Source organism: Cynocephalus volans, chromosome 6 (genome assembly GCF_027409185.1).
Source record: "Cynocephalus volans isolate mCynVol1 chromosome 6, mCynVol1.pri, whole genome shotgun sequence".
In the NCBI taxonomy this organism is placed as follows: domain Eukaryota; kingdom Metazoa; phylum Chordata; class Mammalia; order Dermoptera; family Cynocephalidae; genus Cynocephalus; species Cynocephalus volans.
Window position 1 is genome coordinate 65882863 of NC_084465.1, and position 24179 is coordinate 65907041.

General features: G+C 36.2%; 1 protein-coding gene across 4 annotated transcripts in view; it reads left to right on the top strand.

Annotated features, from left to right (window-relative positions):
* Positions 1-24179, top strand: part of ANKIB1 (ankyrin repeat and IBR domain containing 1) — a 160535-nt gene that overhangs the window by 117365 nt on the left and 18991 nt on the right. For 3 of the 4 annotated variants that reach the window (XM_063100255.1, XM_063100254.1, XM_063100256.1), the window contains exons 8-11: positions 2203-2347; positions 3799-3965; positions 14148-14236; positions 23024-23154. In XM_063100255.1, coding sequence (XP_062956325.1) covers positions 2203-2347; positions 3799-3965; positions 14148-14236; positions 23024-23154 — 532 coding nt within the window. The remainder of the gene's footprint in view (positions 1-2202; positions 2348-3798; positions 3966-14147; positions 14237-23023; positions 23155-24179) is intronic. The other variant, XM_063100257.1, reaches the window with a different exon arrangement.

Genomic DNA, 24179 nt, shown 5'->3' on the forward strand with positions numbered 1-24179 from the left:
GGAAACAGTGTGGTTTTTAAATCATATTTAAAGTAGAATGGAATATTTTAAACATGTTGAATTTAAATTGCCTATGGAACATATAAGTGAGAATACCCTGTGTATAATCAAGATATATAGCTAAAGAGGGAGATCTGGGCTTTAAATTTCAGAGCGTATAGTTTAAGTTAGGGGTTTTTAGATCACCCAAGGAGATTTATGGAATGGGAAGGGAAGAATTTTAGGTGTAAACTCGGTATGAGGAATTCAAGAGTGAAAAAGGCAGTAGTAGAAAAATGGACAAAGAACTACCAGAAATAAAAATGCCAAGAAAAAAATTAATTCCTGGAAGCCAGAGAAAATTTGAAAGAAAGAACTGTTCAGCAGTGTCTGATGCTCCAGAGAGGTCAGGGAAGATAAAAACTGAAAAGTCTTGAATAAATTGTGCTAATGAGTAGTCATTGTGGCTCAACAGAGCCAGCCATTGAATGAAGAAGAGATAGAAGCCACAGTGCTACAAGTTGAGAAGTGAATGGGATGGACTTGAGGAAGGAATGATAAATTATCATAAACTATTTTGTCAAGAAACTTTGATGTGAAAGGAAAGAAAAGTGGAACTAAAGAGGGTCATTTAGTAAAAGAGTCATTTGGTTAGAAAGGGTTTTCAGGGTGGGAAAAACTTGAGCATGTTTATTGTGCCCAAGTAAGAGCCATTAGAGTGTGAGAGAGAGAAAGGATAGGCTAATGGATGGTGTGATTCCCAGAGCTGGCCAGAGGATTTGAGGATTAGCCTGGGAGTAAAAGAGGAAGCCCTCTTTCAGTGAATTGGGTGGGAAGAAAGCAAAAATAACTAAAGATACCACTAGGTTTGGAGTGTGGTAGAGAGGACTTTGAGAGAGGGCTTAAAGGGCCACAAAAAATGATTACGTTGTATAATGTTGAATATACTAATTATCCTGATTTGAGCATCACGTATTACACACAGGTATTGATATTCAACACAGTACCCACGATTATGTTTCAGTTTTTTTAAAAACAGAGAAAGAGGGCTGCCCAATGGGGATTCTGTTTTCTATGAAGTGCCATGATTGAGGATATGGAGGAAGGAGGATTTGGAGTAAAGGGAGCAGGTCTAAGTGTAATGGAATTAAGAGACTAAGAGAACTAAAGGATAAGGGTTTTACAGGCAATGGAATAATCAAACCATTGATGGTGATGACTAAAAAGTTGTGATTTAATTGCCAGACTTTCTATTTATTTTCTCTAGGTTTAAGTGTTAAATCTATACTTCAAAAATTTGTGTCTTGCTTTTCCACAGGCAATATTAGATAGTAATAATGATAATAATCCTTGCTACAGTTTATGAATTCTTATTCTATGCAAGACACCATGTAGATATTTTACACATATGAGGGTACTACAAAAAGTTCATGGAAAAGTAGAATTAAAAGATAATGTGAATCCTTCCATGAACTTTTTGAAGACCCTTTATATTATATAATCTGTATAATAACCCTGGAAAGTGCATATTATGAGTATTATCTCCATTTTAAATATGGTAAAACTGAGGCTCAGAACAGTTAAGTAAATTTCTTAAGATTATATAGCTTATTGGTGATAACCTGGAATTTTCTAACTCAAAATCCTGCTCTTAACCACTTAATTCACCATGGGCTGTTCTCCTGCCACTTTATGGGATGCTCTTTCCTTACTATCTCATCTAGTGTGCCTAGAGAGGGACATAAAACACATTTTAATCCTCATCTAAATGAAATATAAAGAGAAAACATTGTCTTCAAAAAGGCATGGTATATATTCCAGTGCCACCACGAGATATCTTGAAGTATCTATGGTTAATTTCTGTGCCATTGCTCCCTTTTATTTAAAGGTGTAGAATATTGAAAATTGAATATAATCTTTCTAAGCCACTCACTTCTGAATTTTTAACTAAAAGTATGCTTCAAAGTTTTAGAGAGGATAAAGCAAAATAAAAATGTAAAAATATATAAAGCATACAATATACTGTATATATGTCTCTATATATCTGTGTATGTATCAAATGAATGGCTGGGCAGATAATAAGTATTACAATTGATATTCCACACGTTGTGGGTGTCATTTTAATTATACTCTAACAGAAAATTCAGCATAAGGAAAAAATTCTTAGAATATACAAATAACTTATATCCTTGCCTCTTTTCTGTCAATTATTCGTTTTAATAGGTTTTTGAATCTGAAAATTCAAGAAGGTGAAGCTCACAACATTTTCTGCCCTGCATATGATTGCTTCCAACTTGTGCCTGTGGATATCATAGAAAGTGTAGTTTCTAAGGAGATGGACAAACGATACCTACAGTTTGATATTAAGGTTTGCTGTCAATTATCTGTCTGATTTCCATAATTTTAATTTTATTAAGCCTATATATCAGATGTTCTTTAATTCTTTTTGGGGTTTTTTTGGGGGGGGTGGCTGAACTTCATGGGACCTTGACCTTGGTGTTATATATGCACCCTAACCAACTGAGCTAACTGGCCAGCACCTTTTTTATTTTTTAGAATTCATAAAATAATGGGCTCTAACTTTTGTTTCTCAGAAAACTTTCATAAAGGAGTGGTGGCATTAATTAAAGTTTTAAGCTAAAGCATTATTTTATAAGAGCGAAAGGCTAATTTAGTAGTTTACCAAAAAAATAAAACTATTGCTCAGAACTGTTTGCTAATTTGCCTGTTGCACTTTTATAACCGATTGATCAAGATAATGTTCAAAGTAGATAGTACCTACTTTAGGTTTTACAAAAGACATTATATTTCATACTACTTTTTTTGTCTTTTTAAAAATTTATTTATTTTTACATTCTAAGATGTTGTGGGAAGGCGGTGGCTGAAGGTGGGGGTGGGAGGATGGGGCTGGCCTGGTTGTGGAGGGCAGGTGGACATGGCTGAGACCCCAGATCACCCCCGCCCCACTCCAGGTTGGGAACCTGGGGATTTCTGGTGGCAGCTCGGTTGTTGCCAGGCTGGATGCTAATGTTGGGGAGTGTGGCTGAGGTTCTCAGCCACCCCCACCACAGCTCAGGAGCCTGGGGTGGGGAGTACTTCTTGTGGCGGCAATATATTATACTCCTAAATATAAGTATTTAGAAATAAAGATTCCTAACTTGGAAATTTCTGATTTTTCTTAACATAAATAATAGTTTTATGATAAATTATAATGTTTATTTCATTTTTTTCTATATTTTCATCCAGGAGTTACTTGGAAGCATATATGCAAGTTACTTTCTTTTTTGAGTGATTTAAAAGTTACATTTTAACTGCCTTGTGCAGATTTTTCTTAGTCTAAACTCAAATATATGGACTTTTAAAGAAGTCCTACTACTTCTTTAACACTGAAAGCATCATAATGATTTGTATTAGGGTGCTGTTTAGAAATTTACTCTTCTAATACAACCAATAATTATATACAAGACTCTACTTATATTTCATCAGAATAGTGGCACATTGTATGAGAAAACATTTTTAAATTACATATTTTCTGTATGAGTAATTGCATCTTTACTTTATCATTATTTACCTAGTTTTTAGATTAAGAGAACATAAATTTTAAAAATCGTGTTGTTAATAATTGCCACTTTTTTCTTTCTTATTTTTTTGAGTACTTCCCTTACTGTTTTAAGTATTTCTGCAGACTGACAACTCCTTGTATAATATTTATTTCACTCTTTTTTAGCTTTTAAAGTAAATTACCATAGAAGTACACTCTATATTAGAATTTAGAGTTAAAATATATTCTTTTGTGTTTTGTTATTGCTGTTTAAACAGGCCTTTGTTGAAAATAATCCTGCCATTAAATGGTGTCCTACTCCAGCCTGTGAAAGAGCAGTCAGACTAACAAAACAAGGGTCAAATACATCTGGATCTGATACACTCAGCTTCCCATTGCTGAGAGCTCCTGCTGTAGATTGTGGAAAAGGACACCTCTTCTGCTGGTTAGTATAAGACAAATTGGGATCAAACTAATCACCTTTCTAACAGTTTTAAAGAGACTTTGTACCTTGAATCAGGCCTTTAAATTGTAGTGTACTTGATATTATTATTAATTTTAAAAATGTGTAATAAGTTGTAATAGTTCATATTTAGCACAGATCATGTGCTTGATCTGTGCCAGACACTATGCCAGTATGTTTTAAATATTGAATTCTCCCAACAATGCTGTGAGTTGACTGCTGTTATATGTCCATCTTACAGATAAGGAAATTCAGGCACAGAGGAATGCAGCTAGGAAGTGGCAGAAAAGGGATTAGAGCCCAGCTCTGTTTGATTTCATAGCCCATGCATATAAACTCTAATACCAGATTGCTGACCTTAGATTAGAAAATGTTTAGAGTTTATCTTCTTGTAATACAAGCTCTGACAGTGATTCTTAACCAGGGGTGCCCAGGATTTCTAAGGAATCCTTTCCAAATTTTTATCCCGGACTCCAACAAGTGAGATTTTGATTAAGTAAGTTTTTCAGTGAGACTCAAAAAAAAAAAAAAAAAAAAAAATTCCCAAGTGATTCTAATGCACGATTCTAATTAGGAACCAATGACTACAGGCTTTTTGAGTCTTGTTTCGTTTAGTTTCTAGTGTCTGATAAGTACTCAATAAGTATGAACTCAGTATGGAAAGGATATGTAACTGCATACTTGTTTGACTATATGTTTGTCAGCCATCAGCAGTCTACTTTATTCGGAGTACATTCAATTAATTGCTTTGTTTTAGTTATTAAATGATCAGAAAAAAAGTATTCTGCTTTTTTGCTGATTTCCAGAATTATCACCTATACATGGATATACTTTAGATAGATATAAGATTCTCAGATTACTTTTATACTTATCAGAAACCAAAGTCTATGGCACTGCTAAATAGTAAAAAGACGTAGTCATAGAACTATCCCTACCCTGACAAGTTTATTTCTTATCCTCATCATCATCATTAGCTAAAAATATTTTAGTTGCCAATCTATATATAGCACCAAACTCTTGGTTAGGGATCAGCAAACTACTGTGCATGTCTATTTCTGAAAGTAAAGTTTGATTAGAACACAGTAGGTTCCCAACTCCTACTCAATACTATACCATGAAAGATAAGGCTCTGGCTGCAGGAATGAGAAAGAAGTTAATGAGCTTAACTGTTAGCAAATAAATGGTATTTAGATGAATATGAATATACTTTATTCTAAAGTAGGAATATTAAAATAATAAAGGAGCTTTTTCTTCTGAGTCAGTGTGGGGTTTCTTAAGAAAATTAAACTCGAGTGCCCTAAGGCATTCGTTTTATGCATGCTCTGCATCTAGAATGGTACTGTAGGTTTAATATCCTTTATCTGAAATGCTTGGGATCAGAAGTGTTTGGGATTTTTTCAGATTCGGGGATATTTGCAGAATGCATATCAGCTGAGCATTCCTAATCCAGAAATCCAAAATACTCCAATGAGCATTTCCTTTGACCATCATGTTGGTACTCAAAAAGTTTTGGATTTTGGAGCATTTCAGATTTCTGATTTTTAGATTAGGGATGCACAACCTATAATTATATATGTGAGAAATACCCTCACCTGTCCAATGCCAAAGAATGGACATGGAGACATGAGGTACAGTGGAGCGAGACTTTGGTAGTGGTCTTGCAAGGTCAGGTATCTGATGGGCAGGCACACCTGAAACAGTTACAGCAAGGAATTTATTCCCTAGTGTGCAAGTCCCTCCCTGAGTTCCTCACTGGCTGAGTACTATCGGATGTACAATCTTCCTGGACATCACCTAAGTTTTAGTATTTCCTTATAAGGCATTCCTTTGACAGCTCAGGACAAGCCCGTAAAAAAGGCCTGCCAAAAGTCCTGAGAAGGGAGAGGAACCAGGAAATAAAAAGAACAAAGGGCTGGCGACTAGCCACCATCTTGAGAAGTTATTTCTCAAGAGTAACATCCTGTTTCTGAGCTCTGTTTGTTCAGGTACTCTCTGGGATCAGGGACTCTCTGGGAATGGATTGAGCCAGTTAAACAACTTTTGTTAAGCTATTCCTGAAAATGAATCACTTAGGCTATTTTCTTACATATACAATCCTTGCGAAAATTGAGAAAAATTATTGCATAAATCATTTTCTGAGTTCTCTGGTTCCGTTGAGGAACGCTAATTGAGAAAGGCTGATTTAGAGGATTGACTGGAAAGGCTACACAGAAGAAAAACATAAATTAGTAAAATATCTAGAAGGTAAAATAAAAAGACAGCATTTGCTGAGATTAAAGTAAAATAAGGTTTTGAAAGGAAAATAAAACCTGTGACTGGCATTGTCTTCTTAAGCTCTGTGGTTTCTGTGGTGTAGCTTTTACTAGTTTTCGCTGTAGTTTAGCTTTTATTTTCTTGTATTCTTCCCCATTCTCTTTGTATGCTACAAGTAATAAGTTTGATTTGACTGAAGATAAGGAATTAATGGAAAACCTACCAGTATAGGTCCGACTCTAAAAACTGTATGTGTATATACATCTATAAGATGATGCTATAAACTGTAAATTTTTAGACCAACCTTTAGAGAAATATATCAGCCTACTCCTTCTCATACTTCATCAGGCTGGTTATTCTCAAGATCCATTGGAGACTATATGTCAAGATCACAGGCCCTACTTTGAATTTTATTTCAGTTCAAGGAATCTGAATGGCCATATGTACTAAGATCACATTTAGTAATTATTTACTTTCTCCTATTTATAAGGGTAGTAGTAGCAAATAGAATCATCATTTTCTGGACATAGCACCTTAGGGGAAGGGAAGAAGATGACTTAAATGAAATAAAAGTAGGTTTTAATGAGGGGCAAACTCAGATTTGTTCTTCCACTTAATCTTGCCTTTCAGTTTTGATATTCGCTAAGCTATAGGATTGTGAAGGGTGTGTGGTGGGGGGGGTCTGTGTGTAGAAATCCTAGGATTTTTCTACTTCACCTTCTGGCATTAATTTACAATCCCTGTTTTTACATTCTTACCTTCTTATTTTTACTCATATAGTATAAGACCATAATCAGAAATTCTAAGTGGAAATGGTCACGTTTTCTAGTGCCCTAATCCCTTATTTCCATGAAAAGCAAAATCTGCTCATGCAAAAGGAAGCTTTGTAAGAGAAATCTTTACAAAATAAAGGCATGTGATTTTGGTTTTGCTTCTTTCTTTCCCCAAAATGTTCAGAAATAATTCTCTAAAGATTATAAAAACTGCAACAAATGACAATAACTGTTTCTTCTTTTTAAGAACTACATGTGACAGAATCAGTTGAGCCTTGCCCAGGAGATGTCTGCCTGGTTATGACAGTGTATTCATTGTTGGGAAAGAAGGTGATAGTGGGCATTTCCCTTCCTACCACATGATAACCCTTTCTGTTGTAACTTGTTCACCAAGTTCCGTGCCCTTTGTGACTGAATCGAGGGTGCTTTCTCCGCCTAGCCTTTATAATTGATTCATAATTGTCTGATCTGCACAAAGTTATGTCCAGACAGTTTTCAAAACCTGGATGGACTTTGACTTGAGCCAGTGACCTTTCCCCATTTTTCTTTGTGTTAAATAGAGTATGCTACTATGTAACTTCTCTGTCCTTTGAATTGACACAAAGTCTGTCTTCTCTGAGACAACTCTTTAACAAATTATTGTCAGAAATACTTCTTGACCACCAAACCCTGATTTGTAAGAGAAGAGCTCAAATTTAACCTGGTATAGTGGGCATTTTCTGTCTTATGTCACAATGTCCTCTGGTCTCTTAATCACCAGTATTTCCAGTGGAAACTGAGAAACTTAACATGGAATTCTTCTTCTAAAGCCATAGACAGTCAAACATATTTTAGAGTTATTCACTGAAATTGACTAGCAGGAATATTCTAAATAGTAATCTGGTGGGGTTTTTAATATATCACTCAGCTGTGGAACGTTTATTTACTGGAACTATGCAAAGACGCCTTTAAAATAGTGTCACCACCTCCAAGAAACAAATTTAAACCCCTGATAGAAAGGTTTGAATCATAATGATGCACAGGTTGAGAAACTACAGTATCAGGTGTCTAGTCTACTTAAGTTTCCAGTGAATCAGAGTACAACGTGCCGACTTGTCAGGTATTTAGGGAAAACTCTGAAAGTGAATGTCATTGCATTAAAGTTGTCATCAACGCATTCCGTTTTTCAATACTCATGATAATGATTTTGACAACACCTACTTCCTTGTTAGGATCATGTATCTTAATGGAGTTAAAGCAATAGTTTCATGCTTCATCTCCCTCTCCATAGACTTCACAGGCAAAGGGACTCTGCAAGAGTCCTCTGAGCAAAATAGATGAAGTTGTCCTTATTTGTGGATCTTAATAGTTGCATCTTGTCTTCTCTTACAAAATCACCCTCAGACTCTAATGGAAAAAAGGTTTTTCCGGATGGGCAGTGTCAAGCTATTAAAGTTTCAGAGTCTTGCCAACTAGCAAAATGTTTCCCAGCTCTTCTGAGGCCCAGAAATAAAAACATGATGCTATTTATTTGACAGAGTGGCACCACAAGACCTTATTTAAATATTATGTTATACAAAGTAGGGTACCCCACAAAATACATACTGCTTTGGAGTTCAGTTTATCAGTTTTCAGTAGAGCAAAGATTGATATTGATCTGGGGACAGAGGACATGCATTTGAGACTTAGTTCTGCCACTAATCAGCTGTGTGGCTTGGTGATAAACAAGCATTATCTTTTATAATAATTTGGTAATAAAATAGAATTCTTCTTATCTGATGTAGTCAACATAAAGAGTGCTAATTCCAGAGCCCAACTATTTAGCTTTAAATTTTAGATCATCCACTTGCTACCTGTGTGAACTTTGGCAGGTTACTGAACCTCTCTGTGCATGTAAGATGGGATAAACAGTACCAATCTCAAAGAGTTGTTATGAGGATTATATGAGTCAGTATATGTCAAGTATTTAGAACATTGCCTGGTATACTCAAAAATGTTAGCTGAGAGGGAGTATCACAATGATTTCTACTTAATGCACTCAAGATTGGTTTTTAATACAGTTCTAAAATGGCATTGAACTGAAGTTGGCCAACTTCTTGATACAAATTCCTTCTTTCAAGTAATGACATTTGAAACTTTAGTAGATTTTTCTTTTTCCAGAACTCTTTGGAGCCACTGTATATTCCTGCCAACAGTGTGCGTATTGACATGTTTTCAAGGAAGGAGCTGTTCTTTGATCTGTTGATATTAGGTTAGCCATCCGATCATATTTGGACAAGGTTGAGGACTTTAGATTAGACAACCCCCCCCCCTTTTTGTTTCTTATAATCTCTTACCAGGGCACTTTTTTTCCCTGAATAAACCCACTCTATTGGTATCTCTAGCTAAGATTCAGTTGGCTATGTGCCAATATTCTTCTCCCCATACACTTGTTTTAGTGATATTTTGAGATTCAGTTTTTAAAAAAAAACATTATTAATATTACTTTTTTTTACATTCTAAATTGTTGTTGCAGAGCAGTTGGGTAGGAAGGGGAGAGGGGAGGGGAATAAAGTGGGAGGAGGATGAAGGAAGGGCAGCATGATGGAGGCCTGTGACATCCTCATTCCAGGAGGGGAGACCAGGGGGCTTCTGGTGGCAGCTCAGTGATCTCTGGGCTAGATGGAGATGTCAGGCAGCATGTGGCTGAAGCAATCTGTCCCCCACCACCCCAGCTGGGGAGCCTGGGGCACGTCCTCTGGCAGCTCGGTGGTCATGGCTGGGCTGGGAGCAGTTGGGGGGCGGGAAGTGGCTGAGGCCCATGGCTCAGGGGGCTTCTGTTGCTCGTAGGGTTTATAGGTGTTCTTTGGTGGTGGTAGACCTTTACTGGTTAATATCAAACTTTGTCTCTGATCTGTGGGTATTTTGTTTTTTCTTTCAGTTCTGTGTTAGATTATTCGCTATTCCCACCACTTAAACTCTACACTGGAACTAATTTGCTGTCCTTTGGTTACTTCTTAAATGGGGAAACTTCCTTAGGGAACCAGCACCTGAGCCTTGTGATTGAGCTAAATTGCTGATTTGTTGCTGATAGGGAAGGCTTTTTGTGCAGCTCAGGTTTTAATTGTTGATCTTGTAAGATCTTCCAGGTCTTGTGATGTCTGATACACCTGGATTTTGTGGAAACTCTAGTCTGGGCCTGAGTCTTTTCAGCAAACTGCACCCCCAGCAGTTCTATATTCCTGACCAGTCTCCACTGACTGAGCGTGTGCTGAGTGGAGGGCAGATCAGCTGTCCATCCTGTGCCCCAGTGTTCCCCCAGTGACCCATCTCCCCCACTGCCTGCACTCCAAACACTTCCAATGGGACAGGCCATGCACCGGTCCCTTGCTATGACTCACCGGCCTCTGAGTGGCTCCTTTTTTCAGTTGTCTGTGGCTCCTCACTTCTGTGCAGGGCAATGGGAACCCTGTTAGTGCTCTTGCTGGCCTGGGGGCCACCAAGACTCTCTTCTCCCCTGCCACCTCCAAGTAACTTCATATGAAGGGCACAGCAGTGGTTTTTGCCAGTTCTTGCTCACCAGGGCCAGCCTTGAAGCAGCTGGGGCTCAAAATGGTGAAAACAGTTTCTTCTTTCTCTCATTGTGGCTTCTCCTGCCTTTATGAACTCTGTAGATCTCACCTCCTCTTCCCCTGAGCTCTAGCAGCCCCAGCTTGGCTGTCATTCCTTTTTAGTAGTTGTAAATTAGTTGATTTGTGGGAGAGAGCGACGCTGGGGACCATCTATTCTGCCATCTTGACCAGCGAGATGAAGTTGCAACAAGTACCAGGTCCTTTAGAATACTTGTCACCCATTATTGGTTAAAACTTTCTACAGAAATTTAGCTTTCTAGTATCCATAGCACATTCTTCTCTCTATTACTTTTCTCATAATAACGTCTCTTCTCTACATTGACAATCCAGGTTATCAGTCATCTATTGTATCTCGTAGCATTATTATTACTATACTTTGGAGAAGTTCAGACATATTTTCCCAGATGCCTGAGTTTTCATATATATTTCATAGTATTAACTGGCAACCTCTAGCTCTCTTTCTGATTTATAGTCCTTGCTATAGCTTCTTCTTTCTTTATAAGTGTCTCCTTTTTATACCCACTCTTAGTATTGCATTGGAAAATAGTAGAAACTGTGCCAACTTCTTATAAAACCCTGAAGTAATCTTACTGATTGGGCTGGCACTCAGGGAAAAATAGCAGGTCTGTGTCCTCCTGTGAGATTATGGAAAAGAAAACCTTCTGTGGCTTTTTTTTTTTTTTTCTTTTCAGACTCTATTTGAAAACATTGGGCTTTTTTTCACCATGATTATTTTCTTTTTTCTGTCAGAAAATATACATATTTTCTCAATATATAAGTATTGAATATTATATATTCTCAATATATAAGTATTTATTCTGCTAGGAAAAGAATGTTAAATATGCTGTTTAATCTCCAAGGAAAAATATCTTAAACTTAATGGAAATACTTTAGCTCATTGACTTCACTTGTTTGTTTTAGGTACTTCAGATATACGAGGGTATTTCAAAGAGTTCATAGAAAGATAACCTCTTGATTCTATTTTTCCACAAACTTTTTGAAGTAGCCTCTTGAAAGGGTATTTTGCACCTCCAGACTTTTTTCCCCAGTTTTCTTAACATATAATTGACAAAAAGCCTTTTTTTTTTTTAAACGAGTTGTGAAAAATGTAGATTCTGCATTCCCACATGTATTCTCCAGCACCATATGGAAACCCTCTCCCTAGATTTGTAGGCATATTTCTTACTCTGGTGTATGCTAGCATGTGTGCCAAATTAAAACTAATGATTACCACAGATATCCCTTACATTTCTGGAAAACAAAGTTGATTTTAATATACACCAAAGTGAATCTAATATACCCACTTCCATTTTTCATCAACCCAGTATTTTTTGAATGTCTCTTAAGTTACTGTTAAGTTGCTAGGAGCTCTATAAAACCACAGTTATGGAAAAGATTTCCCAGATGACAGGTTAGGTGATGTCAGGAACGTAAAAAAACTAAATTATCTTTTCAAGATTTTTTTTTTTTTTTTTTACCATTGAATCATTTTTAAGTATGCAATTCAGTGGCATTAATTGCATTCACAATGCAACCATCACCCCTATCCATTTTCAGAACTTTTTCTTGATACCAGACAGAAAGTCTATAAGAATTAAGGAGTAATTTCTCTTCCTCTCCTACCCCAGCTGCTGGTAACCACCATTCTACTTTCTGGTCTCTCCGAATTAGCCTGTTCTAGATCTTTAAATTAAGTAGAATCGTACAATATTTGTCTTTTTATGTCTGGCTTATTTTATTTACAAAATGTTTTCAAGATTCATCCATGTTGTAGCATGTATAAGAATATCATTCCTTTTTATGGCTGTATAATATTCCTCTGTATATATATATAAAACACAATTTGTTTATCCAGTCATCTGTTGATGGACACTCAGGTTGTTTCTACCTTTTGGCTATTGCGAATAGTACTGCTATGAACATTGGTGTACAAGTTTGAGTCCTTGCTTTCAGTTCTTTTAGGTATATGCCGAGGAGTGGAATTGCTGAATCATGTTGTAATTCTATGTTTAACTTTATGAGGAACCACCAAATTGTTTTCCATAGCAGCTACATCAGCATTTACATTTCTACTGGGAATACACAAGGTTTCCAGTTTTTGCACAGCCTCACCAACACTTGTTATATTCTGTTTTCTTGATGTGTGAAATAGAATTGGTACATTCTTAATATAGTGAAATATTACCTCTTACTCTGTAAGACTCTGCCTGAGTCACTTGGTGTGCTTTCTTAACAGACTTAACCTTTGCAAATAAGATCTTTATTTAAAATAACACTGATGATGATGATAATGATGTCACTTCCAGATTGAGTATTTCTCTCCCCAAAATAATATTATTAACTAGAATAATTAGCTTTGTAATATACAGTATAGGGTCATATTGAATTAAAATGAGGAATTTTGTTTGTTTTGTTTTGTTCTGATGGCTGGCCAGTTCTGGGATCTGAACCCATGACTTCGGTGTTATAGGCTATACTCTGACTGACTGAGTTAACTGGCCATCCCAAAATGAGCAATTCATAAAGGCTTTAAGCTCTTTTTAGTGTTTGACTTTTTGGTGTCATCATTTTAGTGGGGAAACGCTTGTTTAATTCTTTGGTCTCCCCCCTTTTTTCCTTTAAATAACTGTCTCTGTCCCTCCCTCCTTTATCACCTCCACATAAAGGAATTCCTGCTCCCCTTTTGCCATAGCACATTGCCCAGCCAGCAGGGAAATCCTACCCTGGGCCAGAAGTGTAGGAGGCAACTGCACCTACTGTAATGGCAGCTTTTTACCCCATACACAGCTAGAGATGGCATTGATTGTAGCTGCATTTTTTTGCTGCTTCTCCCCCAGACCTCTTCTATTTTTTGCTCCTCCATCAAGACAAAGACCAGTATTTGACTTTTTATAGAGCTATAGAAAGAATACAAAATTGAGTTACAAATGATAAATTGATGTTTTTACTTATTTAAATCAAAATTTGCCAAATTCCAGTAAAAGTAAATTAGGTTGCCCTAGCTGGGGATTCAGAGGTAAAAGTAACTGCAAAACTGTGACTTAAAATAGTGCTTCTCAAACTATAAAATGAAGAAGGGGTCATAGTAATTTTGACAAAATGCAGATTCTAATCTATGGGTCTAGTGGGGCCTGCTCTTCTGCGTGTCTTACAAGCTTCTGAATAAAGGCAGTTCTGCTACCTTGAGTAGCAACAATTTTTAAAGTATTAGTGAAGATAAAACCTAATTGATAAAATTTATTATAGCTTTTAAGGCATGCAAAACTAAGGTATAAGTTAGGTAATTTATAGATTACTAGGTAATCTGTTTGGAACTTTTGAAATGTATAAGTGAATGTACTGATTAAAATTTTAAAAAACTAGTCCAGTGGTATCAAACATTGGAATTAAATTTTCAATTCCTCTGTTGAAATGCTTCATCTCTCTTTAGTCCCTATGCCTTAATGATTTCAACTTTAAAATTGGAAGAGTACTTCCCACCTATTTTTTTCACCTTGATATTGATGAATAATATTTTTAAATTGCACTTTCTATGTTTTCTTCTTTAGGGAGTGCCTTGGTGAAGCACATGAGCCTTGTGACTGCCAAACATGGAAAAATTGGCTGCAAAAAATAACTGAAATGAAACCAGAAGAACGTAAGAGGAATTTTTTTTTATTATGAAACATAGTTGATTGTACCTATCTGTGGTGTACAGAGGTGAATATCAACATCTGTGTGCAGTATGTGACAGTCAAATCAGGATAATTAGTATATTCAAGATTATACATTGTAGTCGTTATTCATGGCCCTTTACCAGTTCTTCCCTTATCCCCCCTCTCCCTCCCCCTTTCCCACCACTGGTAACCTCAGTTCTGTTCTCTCCTTTTGAAAGTTGATCATACTATTATGATTGTTATATCTTTCTTTCTTTCTTTCTTTTTTATTTATTTGTGTATTTTTTATCTCCCAGTTATGATTGAGGACATGCAGTATTTCTCTTTCTGTATAGGGCTTATTTCACTTAACATAATTTTCTGTAAGTTTATCCATGTTGCTGCAAATGGCACTATTTCATTCTTTCTTATGGGAGAGTAGTATTCCATTATTTAAATATACCACATTTTCTTTATCCAGTCGTCTGATGATGGACATTTAGATTGGTTCCAAGTTTTGGCTACTGTAAATAGAGCTGCAGTAAACATAGGAGTGCAGGTATCCCTTCAACATGATGATTTCTATTCCTTTGGGTATATTCCCAGCAGTGGTATTGCTGGATTGATTGGCAGTTCTGTCTGTAGTTGTTTGAGGAACCCCCATACCATTTTCCATAATGGCTGCACCAATATACACTCCCACCAACAGTATAGGAGTATTCCCCTTTCTCTGTATCCTTGCCAGCATTTGTTATTCTCTGTCTTTTTTATCATAGCCAGTCTAACTGGGGTGAGATGATATCTCAAAGTGGTTTTGATTTGCATTTCCCTGATGCTGAGTGATGTTGAGCATTTTTTCATGTGTCTGTTGGCCATTTGTATATCTTCCATTGAAAAATGCCTATTCAGCTCCTTTGCCCATTTCTTAATTGGGTTATTTGTGTTTTTTTACTGTTAGGTTGCTTGAGTTCCTTATATATATTTTGGATATTAATCCATTGTCAGATGTATAGTTTGCAAATATTTTCTTCTCTATAGATAGTCTTTTTGCTTTGTTAATTGTTTCTTTTGCTGTGCAGAAGCTTTTTAGTTTGATTTAATGCCATTTGTTTATTTTTCCTTTTGTTGCCTATGTGTTTGGTGTCATATTTATAAAGGCCTTGCCCAGTTCTACTTCCTGAAGTGTTTCTCTTATGTTTTCTTTTAGTAGTTTTATAGTTTGAGGTCTTATATTTAAGTCTTTAATCCATTTTGAGTTGATTTTGGTATATGGTGAGATGTATGAATCTGGTTTCTTTCTTCTGTATATGGATGTCCAGTTTTCCCAGAACCATTTATTGAAGAGGCACTCTTTTCCCCAATGTATTTTCTAGGTGCCTTTGTCAAAGATCAGTTGGCTGAAAGTTTGAGTTCTCTATTCTGTTCCGTTGGTCAAAGTGTCTGTTTTTTTGCCAGTACCATGCTATTTTGGTTACTATAGCTTTATAGTATAATTTGAAGTCAGGTAGTGTTATACTTCCAACTTTATTTTTTTTGCTCAGGATTGCTTTGGCTATTTGGGGTCTTTTGTTGTTCCATATGAATGTTAGGATTCTTTTTTTTCTATTTCTGTGGAGAATGACATTGATATTTTCATGGTGATTGATTGAATCTGTAGATTGCTTTGGATAGTATGGACATTCTCACATTAATTCTTCCACTCCAAGAATATGGAATGTCTTCCCATCTTTTGTGTCCTGTAAAAGGAATTTTAGATAGCTATGCTACATATTCCCTAATAGCATTTGAAAGATAATGTGGTCATATTTCTTATAGTCTCCATTTAACAGGTTTTCAAGATTATTCATGCTAGAGCTCCCATGTCTAACATCACCCCTCTGGCCAACATCCTTTTGGAGACAATAGCATTTTTGCAAGGAGGAATTATAGAATTTTAGACAGATTCCATGTTTTTAACAGACTTACTTTCCAGCCTAAGATAACCAGGGTAAATGGGTGTCACATTTAACCTTCTCCCTACATCCCTTTTATCCTGGGGTGAGCCAACCAGCTTTTCTGTACTTTATGAGAAGAGTATCCAAGGGTACTTCAAAAAGTTTATGAAAAAATAGAATTAAGAAAGATAATACAGATCTTTTTGTTAACTTTTTGAAGCACCCTCATATGGTCTGTAGTAAGATTAAGCTTCTCATTTCCCTGAAAGCTTCCAATGAGGTATGAGACAAATTAATTTATTGCTATTATGTGTTTCTGCAGATTTGCTTATATTAAATACTATGTCTGTAACTGTTGTCACTTAGACTTGTCTGTAAGTACATTTTGTCTGTTAATCCTTACAGAAATTCTAAGAGGTTGATGTTAGTATTCTTGTTTTACAGAGGAAACTAATTCTTAGGTTGGGTTGAGTGGCACAGGGTACATGCCTGGTAAACAAAATGGGTTGAATTTCTAAGGGTACTCCTTTTTAAAGACTTCCTAATAACAATTCCCATATTTAACAAATAAATATATCTTCTTTGCAATAAGTTTCTACTTCTAAAATGTATTGTGATAGCTATTTTCTTTTAAATAAATATAAATGAAAATTAATTTAGTTCAGGTCTTTAAAAAACCTTTTTAGGTAATGGAGTTAGTTTGATATGTTGCAGATCAGGATCAAAAATTCACTCAGTGAATCTACACTTAAAAAGCACATAAAAAGTTGATGCTAGACTTCAGAGAATGCAAAGACTAAAGGGAAGCAGTCAGGTAATTATAGTATCATGTGACAACTGATATGGTGGAGTAAAGATGAGAGAAAGGTTGCAAGGAAGAAGGGGTTTCAAAGACTCTTACTGCAGACAGTAAGCTTTGAATTGAGTTTTAGCATATCTGCAAAGGCAGAGATATGGTAGGTATTCCTGTCAGCAGCTGAAGTGGCACTGGGGGAGACTTGGCTGGCAGCTGTGAGACCTTTCACGTTTGTGTTTTGTCAGGGAAATTACCATTGCCTGAGGACAGGTCTTCAGCATTTTAGATCCACAAGGTTCATTTTGTTCACTGACTCAGGGTTATTCCCACCCATGGAGAAGAGACTACTTTGTAAACCAAAATACCAGTTTATTAATTGATAATGAGGAGGATCCCTCTCACATGATAAGAAGGCTCATGTTCCTTATCCAAGAGTACAGAGAAGTGGATAATCTTAGGATATTTTACAGTGAGGTCTGATTAAACATTTCTGTCCTATTCATGCATCATTCAATCAGAAAGTATTTTTTTTGGAGTACCTGCTATGTACTAGGCACTTCCTATATCAATCAGGTTTATTGTGTCTCTCCCTTGTATGCCACATGTAGCTTACCATTGCTCTTGATACCCACCCATTTAACCTATTCTCCTGATACATGTGGATGTGTTTGTGTGTGTGTTACTTAAATAGATTAATATACCATTACCCTGCAGCACCTTTAGATGTGACAAAAAACAATTGGATTTTGCTTTCTTTTCCTGCTTCTTGCAACTAGAAACATCTGTATTTCTATTAGGAATGGCTTTCAATTGCCCACCTACCTACATTTCTTTATACATTTCTGTAGAACTTAAGGTTAAGGTCAATGGGAGAAATTTGCAAGAGATGAGGCTGGATAGGTAGGTGTTGCCATATTATGAGCGTTCTTGCCAAATTGTTTTAATTTATCCTCTGAACAGAATAAGCTATAGAGTGTATTATTTAAGTAGGGAAGTGGAGTTATCAGAGAGAGATTTATTTATTTATTTATTTTTATTTATTTATTTTTTTTAATACCCCCATATTGGACCTCCTAACCCTAAGTTATTATTACCCTCTACGGTGTCTCACCAGCTTTGCTTTGGAACTCAGAGTCTGGACCTTTTATAGAAAGCCAGGCTTTGCTTGTGTATTATAAATGAATGCTATTGTCATAGAGATATTTATATCAAGATAACGAATGACTATGAAGAGTGGGCTGAAGGAGGGATAGACCAGAGGTAGGGAAGTGAGTTTTTAGTTTGGATCAAGGGTAGATCATGATGCCATTAGTCAAAGTTAGGAAACTCAGATAAAGGAGTAACTTTCTAGGAAAAATAATGAGTTTTGGTGTGGACATTTTTAACTTGAAGTACTTGCAGGACATATGTGTGGAGATGTCCAGTTGGTATTTTAGAAGTGCTTATCTGAAGCTCAGAAGAGATGCTACAAAAACTGAGGAGTAATTTGCTGGTTTTAAATGGTACCTTCATTATTTTTTTAACATTTATTAAGTGTTGTATGTTAGAATACAGAAATAAGATGCCCTGCTCTTGAAATTTATATATTAGAGATGGAGACAGCTATATACAAAACTAAGAAAAAATTGTGTTATAAACATTGTGAGAGAACACTGTTCCTGTGGTAAATTGTAGGGGAGGGAAGGACAAGGAAGGAGGAAGTAAGTTATCTCTGAGATAGTGTTAGGAAACACTTTATAAAAGAATTGATCCTTAAGCAGAGAGATGTCATTTACATGGACCAGAGTAGGAAGGGCATTGCAGCATAGTGTGAAGTAGCGCTGTGCGGTGGTGTAAGAAGGTACAGTGGTGCAGGAAGGTACAGTGAGAGATAAGACTCTGGCTCTCTCTCACTGGCAGAAGTCCAGATCAGGCATTGGGCATGAAGAGGGGATTATACCAAATGCTAGGAAGTCTGACTTTATCCTGAGACTCTGAAAAGGAGTTTTGAGTAGGAGAGTGATGAATGAAGATGCTTCCTTAGAACGATCACTCAGGCAGAAGTGTGGATGATGAATCAGGGACTATTGAGAGACTAGGTAAGACCGCTATTTCTGAGACAACTTCAGAATGTCCAGATGGGAGGATAATTAGGGCTTAACAAGACAGAGGCAATGCAGATGGGAGATGGGGGCTAGGGTATATACAGCAGAGTTAAGGAGATGTCATTTTATTAAGTTGTAAGTCTAGTGTGCTTACTACTTCCCTAAAAGATTTAATGCACCACAAGAATTAGTCCAGCATGTTATTTAATTCTTGAATAGAAAATGGGCAGATGTGTCTGATTTGAGACATAAAGCAAGTATTTTGAAATTGGTGATTATTTTTAGCTATATCTTACCATTTTAAAATTGGATCAGTGATTCCATACCTATGGATAAGTTTTTGCTAGAGAAGGAGAAAGGGAGAATGCCCTGGCTAGTGAGTGGCATGGTGAAAGAGTATCCTAGCACATGATAAATGATTCTTATAATAATGAGGGGAAAGAAATAGGAAAGCTAGAAAATGGTATACATGGTGTATACATGATAACGTCTGGTGGCCGGAGATAGGGAGACCACAAATAAAAACTGAAGATCACCCTGGAAGAGCCCGAAATGGGGTTTTTGATTCAGAAAGATGGAGGAATGTTGGAAAATAGAATAGGAGGTAAGAGACTGAGGACACCTTAGAGTGCGGCGCTGGGAGCGCGGCAACACTCCCGCCGCGGGTTCGGATCCTATATAGGAATGGCCGGCGCGCTCACTGGCTGAGTGCCGGTCACGAAAAAGACAAAAAAAAAAAAAAAGAAGTGTTTAGAGAAGGAGGCAAAGCCAAGACTGCACGGAAAGTTCCAATTGCTAAGAGAAAAACCTAGGAGTTTTCTGACTGCGCTGATGTGTGTCCTCCACACTGAAAGGTGGTGACCAGTAGACTACTATTCATGGTCACTGAAATTTATAAAATTTAGAGTGAGGCTTAAAGTGAACAATAATAGGCCAACCATAATACTAAAGTAAAACATCATCATTAAATATACAAAAATGATGTTACAAAAAAGAAAACCAGGCCTAGCCCCTTAGCCCAATTGGTTAGTGCGTAGCCTTAGAACACTGAGATCACGGGTTTGGATCCCTGTACAGGCCAGCCACCAGAAAAAAAAAAGTATGATTAAGTGCTGTTCTAAGTTTACATATTACTTTGGATTACCAGCATTTTTATTTTTGCATTTTATGCACAAAAAAAAATGGTATAAGCATTTTTAACTAAACTTGTAGATTCATGAGATATGCCCAGTTTTTCAGTCTTTGAATTATGAGACTCAAAAGGAGTGACAAAATCTAATGAGAAAAAGAATTAGAAAATATGCTGAAATCAGTTCAAAGAATTAATTTTATATAAAGATTCAAGTAGTATATTTAAGCACTGAAATTGCCTCTATCATATCTAATCAGAGCAAGAAGCAGGAATGATATTTTCTGTGAAATGATAGTTAATTTATAAAATTTTCAGACCAATTTTTTTATAGTATGTATTCTAAAATGGTTGTTGAATGAAATTCAAATTGTTCATTTAAAAATTCAGTTCTTAAAAGCAACCGTTTTCACTTGGATATATGTTGATTCTACTAATAGATCTTAGATTTTGTTTTACCCTAATTGCTTTATTAATTAGAGTTAATATTTCTTACAAAGAGGCTCAAGCACACTAGATTATTAAGAAAGAAGATCAAGATATAATAAATATGTAACTGAAGTGTAGAGTTTGAAAGTCAGTAGGGGTGAGGAAGACTTACCAGATAGGTTGTAGGGAGATGAGGTATTGCAGATGTTAAGAACAGTAAGTACCAAGGGACAGGTGTATGGAATAAGCATGTTCAGAGAATTGGAAGTGAAGGCATTTTTTTCCAGCACAAGATTTTATCATAGTAATAGTTGGTTATTTCCTGAACGTGATTTACTTCATGCAGTCTACTAGAATGGACTTAGGAGCTGGCATTCTCTCCAAGGATAGAGAAAAAACTGTTATGCTGTAGGCCACACAGCTGCTTTGTTTTAATGGCTTTGTGCTTTATTTATTATAACAATAGACAGTAAGGGTTATAAGAATATGTTAGAGCCTTTGAGCTAAAAATAATGTTGATGCTGAGGGAAGAAGAAAGGCCACCACTTTTAAACAAAAATTAGATGTTTTAATTGGGAAATGTGCTTAGTGATTAGGTTTTATAGCATTACCCTGTGTTAACAGCATTGCCTCCACAGTTTGACCTTATTAGCTGTAAATATACTAAGTTCCTTCTGAAACTCCAGCTCCCCACCAAATTATCTGAGAACTCTCCCCACCAACACCCGAATCATACTACCATCTTCTACCAAATTGTTTTAGAACTAGACTGAAGCCTGATCAGTTCATTGCCCTTATTGTTTCTCTTTCCTATGTGGAATTAAAAAACAGTGCTTTGTAGTCTTAACAGTAACTGCTGTTCTGTTGATATAAGCTTAAGTAGGTGCCTTGCAGCAAGATGGCCCCACTTATCTTCTGCTACACTCCATTAAAGGGCTGCTCCTAGTGCTCAGCTCTTCCAATTCATATGCAGAGCTTCTTCTGAGGGGTCAGTCAACCCAAACCTTTGTCCCCCTTCCCTCTCCTGGGGCTTATATCTGGGGGTGGTAATTTTCCTTTAAAACTTCAAAACTTAAAGGGTCTGATTTCTCCCCTGCTTTGAGCAGTAGGTTTAACCCCTTATCCCACCACCCTTCTGAAAATGTCTGCATGTAATCAAAGCCTTGATTGGGTGGGCCACTTTCAGTGATTACGAAGTGATTTTCTGACATCTTTTTCAGTAGAGAAAAGGTAGGACTTTCCAGTGCACTTAAAGCTAGGAAAGAGTAGAAAACAAAAGCACTTGATTACTGGCATTCTTGGAGAAAAAATAATTTTTAAATTGTGAATCTAGAATTCTCTCCAGCCCCTAACTCTCCACTGGAGGGAGGGGGCGGGTAGCTTGTAAAATGTAAATTTTAGAATCTTTAAAAACCATGGCATTCCTTCAGGTTGCCGATCTCAAATTATAGTAGAATAAATTCAGTTTAAGAAGATGAAAACGGTAAGGTTGGTGTGGGTATAGAGAATGAAATAGATGGCCAGATCATGAAGGACTTTGTATTCTTTGCTAAAACAGTTTGATTTTGTCTTGTAGTTAGTGGGGAGCAATTAAAAGATTTTAAGCAGATTTGTATTTTAAAAAGATCATTGTGCAGGCAGTATAGTTGGGGATGGAAGAGGGAAGGAGACGGACAGATAGTTTGGTTTTCTGTGCTTTAGTTGTCTAGGCAAGAGGACCTTAACTAGAGCAATAAGAACTGGGAATAGAGTGGAAACGGATGAGAGAGAAAAAGGTGGAATCAATGGGATGCCGTGAGTGAGGGAAAGAGGAGGGTGTTGAAGATCATACTTTTCCTGGATTGTCTCTGGGCAGATGATGGTGTCATTTACCAGGACATGAGAAAGGAGCAGGCTTGAAGCAGTGATAAGTTTGGTTTTTAGATATATCACATAGTATTCATTTTTACTTTATCCAAAATAATTGTGGATAAAAAAGATGTTGATATTTCATGCTTTTTGCTAGGATGAAGAGTTTTTGGTAATTATGTTTGCAACTGACCTATTTAAGAAATTATCTAAAGTAACCGTTCTTTCTATAATTTTCTTTGATGCAGTAGTTACTTTAAACAGAGAGTAACATATTGCCTTTTTTCCATTGTTTTTGTCCTTCCCCAGTTTATTTGAACACAAGTTTATGGAGAAATCTCCTTTAAATGAGGTTTCATGAAAAGGGCTTTTGGAATAGAGCTCCTATAATTATGCTATTCAGAGTGAAACAGTTTAAAAGCTTTGCCATAGACCCTAATAGGAAAATAAATATATGATTAAAGTCGAGAGAAATCCTGCAAAGTAAAGTCTGGGTGTTTTTTGGTTTTTTTCCCCTGTAGTTGTACAGTAACTCATTTATTTTTGTGTTTGTGCTTAATATCCCAAAGTTGTGGGAGTTAGTGAAGCTTATGAGGATGCTGCCAATTGTCTTTGGTTGCTAACTAACTCCAAGCCTTGTGCTAACTGTAAGTCTCCAATACAGAAGAATGAAGGCTGCAATCACATGCAGTGTGCAAAGGTAAGAGGGTTAAAGAGGATTTTGCATGCTTTGCATTTGGAATCTTAATTTACTTTTATTGTCAATCCAAAGCAGAAGTGTTACAAGCATAAAAATCTTATTGGGTTTCAGATAGGTTCTAGAAGAGTGCATTCTACATTCTTTGTTGAATAACAAAGTGTTGATTTATACTGATAAATTTTACATTCACAGTGAATGTTAAAAGTAAGGGTAAGGAGGGTGGCCAGTTAGCTCAATTGATTATAGGGTAGTGCTAATAACACCAGGGTCCAGGGTTTGATCCTTGTAGAAGCCAGCCACCAAAAACCAAACCACAACAAAACAAAACTAAACTGTATGATTACCGTATTCCTCGGTGGTCTAGTAGTAGTAATTAATAAATAAATAAAAGTAAGTAATAAGTAAGTAAGTAAGTAAGTGTAAGGATTCTATGGTATTATGTTCTACCTTATATAGATTTCTTGCAAAGCTGGTTTTGGAGCACAAAGCTCAGACTCAAGGCCCAAACCATGACCTTTCTATATAGGGATCTGTGTAATATAGGTACCCAAAGCAGTGGCCAGAATTTAGGTGTGCTGATGAAACCAATTAAATAGGTAATTCATTAATATATTGAAAATGAAAATGCCAGCAAAGATCCACTTGGCTGAAAAATCATTAATATAAAAAATCACTGTTAGAGAACCAAAGGCTAGATACAATATATCTTCCTGACTTAGTTGCACAGAAAAAAACTACTATATGTTCAAAAAAATTTTTTTGAATTAGATTAATAATATTTTATTAATCCATGCCTACATTTATGAACATATTTGTTTTAAAATTGTAATAATCTAATTTTTTTCCATTGGCAGTGTCATATGTATATTAAAAATGGTTATTTAAAATTGTTGAGAGGAAAATGTAAGTTTTTCTAATTTAAGATATGAGAAAAACCCAGATAGTTAAGATTATTTCAGTAAAATATACTGATAACCAAGTCTATATTATTATAAAATTAACACAAATTAATTTGCTTAGTGAGG